The sequence below is a fragment of the Etheostoma cragini genome, chromosome 2 (genome assembly GCF_013103735.1).
Source record: "Etheostoma cragini isolate CJK2018 chromosome 2, CSU_Ecrag_1.0, whole genome shotgun sequence".
Lineage (NCBI taxonomy): Eukaryota > Metazoa > Chordata > Actinopteri > Perciformes > Percidae > Etheostoma > Etheostoma cragini.
The window spans coordinates 5,937,246-5,948,793 of NC_048408.1; the positions used below are offsets into that span (position 1 = coordinate 5,937,246).

The window sequence follows — 11,548 nt, forward strand, 5'->3', positions numbered from 1 at the left end:
CATTTTGTACGTTGCGTACAAAAGTTGTTTTAGTTGTGTAACAGAAATCTCAGATTGGACAGATAGTCTAGCTAGCTGTCTGAATTTACCCTGCAGAGATCTGAGGAGCACGTAACCATATAATCAAATGTATCCAGCAAGGGATACTCTGCTTCTATCTTTATATCATTATCTTCATCTTTGAGGGCTTGTCTTCATTGAGGAATGCAATGGAAACTCATCTTGGACTTTATTGTGTCATTTTGACACGTTGTCGATGTGTGCGATTTCATGTAGCCTATATTGATTAAAACTAAACTAATTTTTTTTGTTAATGTTAGCTTGCTTACTTCTATAGCATTTGCTTGCTGAGACATATATTTTCCTACGGATTCAGTTCTGTAATCTTTCACTACATTTGGTCAGTTCTGGGCTACACTAACAAATGAACCCAACAAACACAAACTTTCATTTAATATGATCAGCGAGAACATTCTCTCTTTATTGTATCTTTTTTAAAAACAAACCAAAAAAAAAGTCTTTTGTAATTCTTTTTTGTTAACATTTCAGAATTCTGTACACAATAAAAAGAAATAAGCACTGCTTAGGAACAGAGTTAAATCTCAAACTATAAAAAAAAGAAAAAAAAGAAAGAAAAAAAATCCAAAAAAGAGAGGAGGTTTACAATACAAATTAGTAGTAAGACATTGTCTGAAGTGCAATGGCATAGCTCACATGGGTTAAACGTGAAACCAAAAAACTTCAAAATAAAAATACTTCTCTATTTTCCAACAACCAGTAAATTCTTTACAGAGTAGAGACTGTATTATCTGATGTATTTAAACCTGTAAAAACATATTTACAAATAGCCATTATCTTTTATATACTTTTTCTCATAATCACATATATGTCAGCACCAGTAAAAAAACAAACAAACAAACAAACAATAAAATAAAACATAGAACATCAACAACATTTTCTTGTTAAAATGTTGTCTACAGACTTGGTCCCAGTACATAATGGTATTTGGAGGAAGCTTCTGTTTCTCTTCCCGAAGGGATTTTAAAACCATATCATAGACTTTTATTTTGAAGAAGACAAAACGGCCACAAAGGCTGTGACCATAACACTGACCCAGAAGTGTATCCTCTAACTTCCTGCCTCCATGTTTGGAGTGGGAAACCTCAGGTGTTTTCCTCCACACCGCCTGCGTTTCACTGTGTCAGTCCCCATGTGAGTTGAGTGCAGATTTGAGTTGGGCACGCGTCACTTTGCGACAAGTAGCCTAGAAGATGTTAACGAGAGACTTCTCTAATATCAATAAAGTTAAAATGGACCTACCTGGTTCACTGCTGGCTACAAATTAGCATCAAACACAACAAAGGTTGTCAGTTGAATGGCGTTTTGAGCCAACGTTAGCTCAAAACACACTCAAACACAGCTTTTGTTGGGTTTGATGCTAATGTTAGCAATCAAACAACCACAGATAGCTAAAACGGTTTGAAATGACTGCTAGCTTAGCTACAAATTAGCAATCAAACACAACAAAGGTTGTCAGTTAAGTGGCGTGTGAGCTAACGTTAGCAATCAAACAATCATAGATAGCTACAACATTTTTGAAATGATTCCCATCGTCTATTTATTTTTTATTGTTATTTTAATTGTTTGTAATGAGAAAAGTTTACTATTTCATGGATTTCACAGATTTCAGGATGACACGTTATGCCGTACACCGTTTAAATCTGAGCATGTGCGGCTCACATCTGCACTCGACTCACATCTGGGAGTGACACACTGGTCTGGACACTGACATTGTACTGGAGCACCAGCGGTGCCACAGAAGGGGCAAAAGCTGCACTGCATTTCCTGCACAAGGAAGGCTCAAACAAGCCAAGAGTTTATCTTGACACAGCACAGGGTTGTTCTTTATTTGACCATCCCCCCCCCCCCCCCTGATAAAACCCGAAAAACATCTGGCTGCCATTGGCCCGTTAGACTCCACACAGAACTTCTGCTTTACAAACATGACAAACTCCAAAGTACAGGACGTGATTTCGTGGGTTCTGCCGAAAGCAGCGACGCTTACAGGACGGACAGTCTGCATTTAAAGGGGTTGCATTATACAACATCAGCAGCCAGGAGAACAAACGTGTTGATGCCAAGGAGTTGGTGTACAGAGAAGAAAGGCTTTTTGGTTTGTTGATTACAGCATCACCCTCCAAACTTTCACTCTGATGAGCTAAATACAAAGGGATGCCAGTACAAACACGCTTTCATTCATCTTTTTAAAGCGAGATTACAAAAACAGAGAAGGTGTTTTCTTTCCAAGGACTACTGTAAAACCTAATTTGACACATTTATTACTCAACCATTAGTGGACAGCTTGTGGACGATGAATGAAATGAAGAAAGCTCGGCGAAGGGGAAACACTGACTTCAATGGAAGCACTGACTGTTTTGATGCTTACTGGCGCTAACCGTCGTCATTCTTTGAACCCAATCAGCTGTCTGAAGTCTCTCCACGGGCTGTTAGTCCCCAATGTGAGACGAGTGCAGATTTGAGTCGCGCATGTGTCTTTGCGATGAGTAGCATACAAGATGCTAACGTGAGACTTGTGGAATGTCAATACCGTAAAAATTGACCTACTTAACCAAGTTGGTTCACTGCGGGCTACAAGGTAGCATCAAACACAACAAAGGCTGTCACTTGAATGGCGTTTTGAATGTTTTCTGAAATGATTCCCATCTTCTATTATTGTTCGTAATGAGTTAAGTTTATTATTTTATGAATTTCCCAAATTTCTTTATGACACATATAGGCCGTAAACCGTTTAAATCTGAGCATGCGCAACTCAAATCTGCGCTCGACTCACATCGGGGAGGGACACCGTCTATAAAACAAGCTCAAGGCTTAGCAGTGGTTCCTTTTCCTAGTGGGGGGGGGGGGGGGTATTTCTTCACATTAGTGTTACAGTATAGCACAGATAGGTTCTAGTTGGGAGCGAGGGCGTTTTATAGCTGCGGTACAAGAAAAGCAATGGTGTGAAGCGGTGCGGGGCCATGGTGTGAAGCAGGGCGGGGCTTTGGTGTAAAGCAGGGCGGAGCCATGGTGTGAAGCAGGGCGGGGCTATGGTGTAAAGCAGGGCGGGGCCATGGTGTGAAGCAAGGCGGGGCCATGGTGTAAAGTTGGGCTGGGCCATGGTGTGAAGCAGGGCGGGACCACAGTGATTGACCACCAGCTGTGTCACATTGGGAGGGAAGGCTGTGCAGCGACGGGGGAGACAGACAGATTTTCTTAAGACAACACAAACTAAAAGAAGGCTAACTTTTTTTAAAACTTTAATTCTTTTTTTTTTAAATCTAAATCGACAAAGATACAACCAGCATCATTGTTAGAGATTAAACACAGCAACGAACAAAACATGAGGGTGGGCTTTCAATGAGCTTTTGTTTCTTTCTTAAAAAGTAGAAGTCACTTGTGGTGCTTGAATACATTCAGTGCCCAGTGATCGTTATGCCTCGTGTCGGCCTGATGTACACCGTGTGGTTTGTGTCACACAGGCAGAGGGTTTAATGGAATTAACTCCGTTAGCTGCCTCTCACACATCCGCTCATCTTCCCAGCTGATGCTGTGTGTGTGTGTGTGTGTGTGTGTGTGTGTGTGTGTGTGTGTTTGAGCCTTTAAGTCCAAGTGCTTCCTTTAGCTGCCTATTCTCTCCCTCTTTCTCATCTTTTTCCACTCTGCATGCATACCTGTCATTAACAGCCACGCCAAATGAAGCCCCCCCCCCGCCAAAAAAACCTGCGACTCAGGTCCGTTGCCTAGCAAAAGCACTAGAGGGCAGAGTGCGCTTGTGTGGCACAATAGAGAGACATTATTTGTTCTGTTGTGATGTTCACAATTCAAACAGAGAAAGGAGCACTGAGAGTGTGAGAGAGAGAGAGAGAGAGAGAGAGATCAAGTGGAGAGAACAAAGTCAGAGAGTGCGAAGGCAACAGATTTGAATTTGTGTGTTTGTGTGTGTGTGTGGATATATGGGGGGCACAAATCTAAGAGAGGAAATGGGAGCGCTGAGAGGGCTTTCTACTCCCTTCAGCTCCTCACACAGTTGAGAGATCTAAAGCACTGAGCTGGGTGGCACAAACACAAATAATTTGCTGTCTTAGAACAAATCTTCCTTCCCCTTCATCAGTCTGCGGTGTACAGTCAGCCCCTGCTGAAGCTCGGCCTCAAAGCGCTGTTGTGTAAACGGAGCTGGCTTTCAAACACTGGAACTTGAGAAAAATTCCTTCAATGGAGAAAGAGGGAAACTAATGAAACACACCTCTTAATCTCTATATTGGTTTTTCATTAATATGCACGAGACAAAAATGATCGCTCTCTCCATCTCTCACACAGACACAGACAAAGACACACACACACACACACACACACACACACACACACACACACACAAAACATAACACAGGAACTAATTTATAACTTTGCTCATGTTTTACAAAACAAAAACATGCCAGTCCACATCATCTCATCCTTTTTTGTTTTACTTTCTCAGGTTTTAACATTTGTCCTACTTTAATGTTTAGTTCATCCAGTAAAAACTCATCTCCAGTTCCCCCTTGGCTATTGGTTTGGGAAAAACTCCTCCATCCAACCATCACTTGAGTCCAGCTCTGCCCCTGAGCCATCGCCCATTCCGAAGGCTCCTCCCCCTGAGGGCCCGCCCCCATATCCATAGGATGACATGTCCTGATTGGCTGTCCTCTGGTAGCCCGGTGGCTGACCTCCAACCCCGACTCCCCCTGGTCCATAGGGTCCACCTCCTCCCCCCCCTGCCCCTATTCCAGGACCCCCAGGGCCCGGCCCAAACCCCCCCATTCCAGTCATCCCCTGACCCATCACCCCCTGGTTCATCCCCTGGTTTATGACCATGGGTCGGGGCTGGTTGGTCCTGGGCTGAGTGCCCATGTGAGGGCCCATCATTGGGCTGCCCATACCGGCTGCTGGGTTGCCCACTCTGGGGTCCATTCCCTGGCTCATCCCCTGGCCCGGACCCTGAAAGTGTTGCTTTGCCATGCGCGAGGGTTGACCCGGCTGCATCCCATAACCCTGGCTGGAACTGAACCCCACCATGTCTCCTCCCCCGCCTCCTGTAGTCCTTCCGACTCCTCCCCCCATGGCCTGCAGATTTTGTCCTTGCTGCTGCGGCCAGCCACCCGCCACCATTCCCCCGCCTCCTCCTCCTGCTCCCAACATGCTTTGTAGTCTCTGTGCTTGGGCTTTGGGAGGGCCTTTGAGGGGTTGCTGGCTCATGGAGTTCATTAGCATCCCCTGTCCGCCATACCCTCCAGCTCCAGCACCTCCGGGGCCTCCGGGCATACCTCCGACCCCAGGACCTGCACCTGCCTGCCGGGGCGGCCCTCCGGCAGGGTTGTGCTGCGGTGGAAGACCCATGGAGGCTTGGACACTTTGGCTCTGGTGCTGCTGCTGGTGGATCATTTGGCTCATGGAGGGGTTGAGGCCATACAGGGAACCCTGGTTGGACCCCTGGTTTCCATAGGGTAAGCCCATGTCAGTCTGGGGTCCCACGGAGCCCCCTTGTCCCTGTACAGAACCCATTTGGACCATCTGCTGCTGGTTCTGCTGCTGCTGTTGTAGTAGACGGGCGGCCCGGATGTTCTGGAGAGCCTGGCTTCTGGATGCCAAGTCCTGAGGAGGGCCTAGGATAGGAGAATCAGAGGAGTTAAAACCAGAGAACCGAGACAATAAAGTTGGCAAAGAATTAGAGACGCATTAGGGGACAGAAATCACAAAGGAGCTGGACTTCTGTAAAACAGCTTTGAAGCCTGTATGTTTACTCCACTTAAATCATCAAATGGCACCTAAGACCAATCTGATACTGTAAGTCACTGCTGAAGCAAAGATGTATGTTCCGTGACAACCTGTTTACTCTGAAAACAAATGCCCCCCTTCCAATTTAGTTCATCCAATAAAACACAGTGGAGCGCCAGCATCTCACTTCGCTACACGTTTTGCTGTAAGAGCCTCTGTAGTGGCAGAGCTGAGGAGGTCTGCTAGCGAGGAAATGGCTCTAAATCCTCTAATAAACCCACTTCTGACATCATTCCACTAATCCCTCACCTCACAGCGTGGACTGGAACTGTAACAGAGGAGTCAGAACGAAGAGGATAACACACTCCAGATTTGTAAGTAAGTAGGGAGTGAGCACAGTTGGAGGAAATGCAACAGCCGCATCTGCTCCAGGTATCACTTAATATAAATCTAAGTAAGAACGGAGAGTATCATTATGTTATAGCAGGTCATACGAGCGCACACATAGCTTTCCACTGACTGATACGCTGCAGGATAGCTGAACTAACAGATACATTTCTAGGCCAGAGTTTCATGCTATAGCCCCCGCTTCCTCTCCATATCATCTTCCAGACTCTCTGATGTTTATAAATGGCTTTTGGCTGGACTCTCCTCCCTCTCTGCGTTTTTCTTTGTCTGTCCATCATCCTCTCACCCACTCCTCTCTCTCTCTTTCTTTCTTTCTTTCTCTTCCTAACCTCTGCATCTACCTACCAGACCATCTACCTATTCGTCTAATGGCCAGCCTCCCCCTCTCTCCCACTTCCCTCCTCTCATCCATCTCTCTGACTTCACCGGAACTCTGGGGGATCCAGGACAGACAAGTTGCCGTGGTAACAGGCAGAGCAGGAATATTCTATTTTTTTTTGTTAAGAGAGTGAGAGAGAAAGAGGCTGAAGAGCATCTGAGCGCCAACGGATGTATCTGACAGACTGACTGACAGACAGACAGACAGCACGGCTGTTTGGATCCATATTTTTATGTGTTTGTGTGTGAATATGTCTCTGAATATGTCAGAGAGTGAACTGTAAAATCCGAAAAACGTGTCTTGGCTCTCTACCATGTATACCATACTTGTTCCAGACCAAGTGTGCATGTGCGATTGGATGTGTATTGTAGCACAGATGAAATGGATGCATGTGTCTCACCTTGGTACTGATTGACTTGGGGGTATGGATTCCTCTGGCCTTGGCCCAGCTGTCTGGGGAGATGCTGCTGCTGTTGGAGCTACACACACACATGCACACGCACACCCACACACACAGAATTGTTAAGAGTGTAGGTTAGAAATGTTACATGCCTTCATATCTATTTCATAAATTCAGGTTTGGTATAATATGATACCGACAAGAAAAAGGGTCACACAAAAACAACAGTAACAAAACAGATTTTATGAACATCATTTATGATTAATTAAAGAATTAAATAATGCTTTTAAATCCACACTGAAGTCTTAGCTCCACAGCTAGTTTATAACGATGAAGCCAAGCTTTTGGTTCCTAGACCTTTACAGAGGCAAATATATTTGCCTCATTTGTTTTTATTAAAAACTTGCATTGGACCTGTGCAATCGTGCAAGCATTCTTTTCTCCTCGTTATAGTTTCTTCTACCTTAATATTTTGTTGTGAGTGTAGTACCCCTCCAAAAAGTACACAGTCAGAGTCACAACATTACATTCTGAGCGAGAATGGTGCCTTGGCAGGTATGAGTACATGGAATGCCTGATCAATCATTTGAGGGATTTATTTATGGCGTTTTTCCATCACTCGACTGGGCCACGGTGCCCCGTCCTCCTTTTTCCATTGCAGATTAGTACCGCCTCATGTGTGAGGCAAGCGTGGCTGGTCGTCGTAGCAGGACACTGCCGTGACCTAACGCGACACACACACGCAGAACGTCGAAGGTGTGTTGTTTTTGATTGTCGGCATATGACTGTTTGCCAGAAGACAAATTAAAAGAAGCTGGAGGCAGGGAAAAAAAACAAAATGCTGGCAAACCCATTTAATCACGGCGGGTTTGTTCACCCCCCCCAGTCTGTTGCTAGTAAAGATGACGCAGTGATTAGTGACGATTCTCTCCGACCAATCAGTAATCTGCAGGTTTCCACGCCACCTTCTGGTATCGCCTAGGCTCGCTTGGAACCTCCGCTGAGGTGTACTAAAAAAAAGTACCTATCAGGTACCAGGGACTTTTTTTCGTAACGGACAACCAAAAAAGGCGAGTCTAATCGAGTTAAGTAGGTACCATGTAATGGGAAAACGCCATTAGTATAACTGCTATAGATAGATGTGGCTGGGCAAATGTTAGAGTAGAGCTGAAGTAGGACAGATGTTTGGGCCAGTAGAGACAGATGTTTGGTATAGTAAAGACAAATGTTTGGTAGAGCAGAAGTAGGACAGATGGTTAATAGAGCAAAAGTGTGACAGATCTTTGGTGTGGCAGAGACAGATGTTTGGTAGAGCTGAAGTGAGACAGATGTTCAGTACAGTAGAGACACATGTTTGGTAGAGCTGAAGTGAGACAGATGTTCAGTACAGTAGAGACACATGTTTGGTAGAGCTGAAGTGAGACAGATGTTCAGTACAGTACAGACAGATGTTTGGTAGAGCTGAAGTGAGACAGATGTTCAGTACAGTACAGACAGATGTTTGGTAGAGCTGAAGTGAGACAGATGTTCAGTACAGTAGAGACAGATGTTTGGAAGAGGGGAAGTGAGACAGATGTGTGCTTTTAGGATTAGATTAGTGAACAGTATCTGCATCATGTTCTCCTACACAAAAAACAACCTAACTGACCAATGCTCTACTAGGAAACCAGAGGCGGCCCTGATGCTCTATTGGAGCCATGGTTGTGGTGCAGCTATAGAAAATTAAATGGAAAAACTTAATATTCGGGCTCCTTGCAGCATACAAAGCAGCAACTAAATGTGTGCCTGGAAAGCATAAGGTGTTGCTCATTTAAATGAAGGTAAGATATCCATTTAGTTTCCTTTCCAGACACCTATATTTGTGTGTCTGTGTATGTCGTTGCAGATCCAATTAAAACCAACATAGTGGGTGGTGACTACTTAGTTCAGAACTCTTTAACACTTGCTTCCCTCACAGAGAGAGAAATAAAAAGAAAACACCACATTATCACAGCAGGCGGCACACGCGCACACACACACACACACACACACACACACATTACAGAGATGAAAAGGAAGTAGTGAAGAAGGGGCTGGTTGAGGGTAATTATACATGCAACCAGACATCAGTAAGGAAGAGGAGAGGATGAGCTGCTCTGGTGAGAGCTGCAGACACACATGCAGGAGTGTATGAATAAACAAGAATTATATGTGTATCTGTTTAATGCGTGACAGACGAATCACACAGACCTAGCCAGTTGCTTTCATCACCACGCCATCACACTAACATTACGCTATGAGCACTCTGATTGAAGACCGCTCACCTGCTCGGCTAGAAGCTGCTGCTGCTGCTGCTGTCTCTGCTCTCTGAAGAGCTGCTGTTTCTGCTGCTCCATCATGTGCATCTGCACCCTCTTCTCCTGCTCCATCGCTATCATTTGTTTCATCATGGCCGCCTGCTGCTGGTTGCCCACGTAACCCGGAGGTGGTCCTGACCCTTGGTTGGGCCCCACCCCTGAGGCCACACCCCCAGCAGGGTGAGGAGGCGGGATGGCGCCCGGTGGGCGTGACATTCCCACCACACCTTGTTCCTGCAAAGACAGAGAGGAAGGGGGGGAGGGCAGTTGGTCAGATTGAATGTTGAGCAATTCATCACTTATCAATCAAGCAAGTAAAAGGAATAGTTTAACATATCCGCTAGATGGTCAACATCAAAGGACGGGCCTCGTGGCCTTACTCTGCCTCTGAAGACTTACCCTGGTATTCTTCCCTAACTCCAACCAATGCTAACTCCCCCATGCGTAAACCTAACTCCGTCGACCTTTCTTTCTGAGTTAGATGAGAAGATTGATACCACTCTCATTTCTGTCTGTTAAATATCATTTTAGCTTAGTATAGTGACTGGAAACAAGGCCAAACAGCTAGCCAGGTGAATTGCCATTTTTACACTTTAGTTTTGGTAGATTGTACATACAGATTGAACAAATGAGTATATAACAGGTAAGGTTAAGACTTGCTAGACAAAATCTGGTTGCCCCTGATTCTAATCTTTAAACTAAACCAATCTCACTGGCTGCTAGCAGTAGCTTCATATTTACAACACAGATATAAGAGTGGAACAGATTTTATCTTAACTTGCGGCAAGAAAGAAAATAAGCATATTTCTTAAAATGTTGAAATATTGCTTTAGAGTCTATTTTATTGTTTATACACGTTGCTATAAGGATAAACCAAACAAAAATGGCTAAATAAGCTTTTTTGCACAGCCATTGCTAACTATGCAAACCTTGTCTTTAGTCCTATTGTCACTGCTCTTCATCACATAATAACATCAGGTACAGAGAGACAGTCTCAGTGTTGTGGCACCGTTGCACAGTCTGTTTAAGCATAGAACTGTAGTCAGCCATTATTCACTATGATAGCTCACAAAGACACAGTCCAGCTGACTGTGAATGGGAGTAAAATACAAGATAAAGACAGGACTGCCTCAAGATTCAGCTCGTCGGCCACCCAGAGTCCTCCCAATGGGGCATTGGTTGGTCCTCGCTGCATACATTATGTCATCATTAGCATATAAAGAGCACTTCCTCCTCCACTCAGCCGTATGCTAATCTCTAATAGGATGAAATGGCCTGCTCTGGCCAATGGGAGGGGGGCGTTTATGAATCTATTAAAGGTTAGACTGCTGAACGAGATCGGACATCGTTTAGGCCCGCCGGCAGGGAGAGAGGGGAGGGCCTGAGAGGAGAAGAAAGAAGGATTCAGGCCAGTAGAGAGAGTGTGTGTGTGCACACATAAAAATGCAACAACACACAGCCACCCACAGAGGAACAGACAGTGTACAACAAATCACATTTAACTGCAGGGCAAGAATGAAACGGCAAGAGCAGGATTACAGTAGCGCATCGTAGCATTGGCAAGAGTCTGTAGCACATCACTATACTCAATATGTTTTGAAAGAGCCAAAGCCTCATAATCCGTATTGAGGGGCCGCTCTTCTTAGAAAGGAGTTAGGTGGAGATAAACCTCATATATTAGAGCACAAAAAACCCTGCGGTGCAAACAGAATGGGCTGCTTAAGACTGGCTCACCAGACAGCCAGACCAGACTGATCGATGTTCAGAGCTACGTGTCTCATCTCCGGTTGGCATGTTCCTACCGGATGGCAACGGGGCAGTGAGACAATGTAAGAGAACGAGCAGAGAGAGAGGGGAAGGAGAGGCGTCGTGTCAGTAAATGACCAACAGGTGGCAGTGGTGATCTTTAAGCATGCATGTGTGTGTGTGTGTGTGTGTGTGTGTGTGTATATATGTGTGTATGAGTCTCACTGGCCTCCTCTCAGCAGATGGCTCAATCATGACGGTTCTGATCTACGATCTCTCCCTCTCCCCCCCTCACTCTACCTCTTTTCTTCCCGTCTCTCTAAACACCCCACCATCAAACTCCTTTCTCCACTCTTTTTCTGGTTCTCTCTCTTTTTCTCTCTGTAGACAGAGGGCCCTGAGTCATGTCCGCACAATTGCCAGGGAATGAAGGAACGGAAGAGAGATGGTTATCAAAGGACGGACGGG

General features: G+C 45.2%; 1 protein-coding gene across 2 annotated transcripts in view; it reads right to left on the minus strand.

Moving 5' to 3' along the window:
- Window positions 1-3,339: 3,339 nt before the first annotated feature.
- The window catches only part of maml3 (mastermind-like transcriptional coactivator 3), a 99,207-nt gene continuing 90,998 nt past the window's right edge, over window positions 3,340-11,548 (minus strand). Inside the window, exons 4-7 of one of the 2 annotated variants that reach the window (XR_004658890.1) lie at window positions 9,302-9,568; window positions 6,999-7,077; window positions 4,415-5,699; window positions 3,340-4,376 (exon numbers count right to left, since the gene is read on the minus strand). Coding sequence is in view for 1 of the 2 variants with exons in the window: in XM_034888762.1 (XP_034744653.1) it covers window positions 4,603-5,699; window positions 6,999-7,077; window positions 9,302-9,568 (1,443 nt within the window). In the remaining variant the exon portion in view is untranslated. Of the gene's footprint in view, window positions 5,700-6,998; window positions 7,078-9,301; window positions 9,569-11,548 lie in introns of both variants that reach the window. The other variant, XM_034888762.1, reaches the window with a different exon arrangement.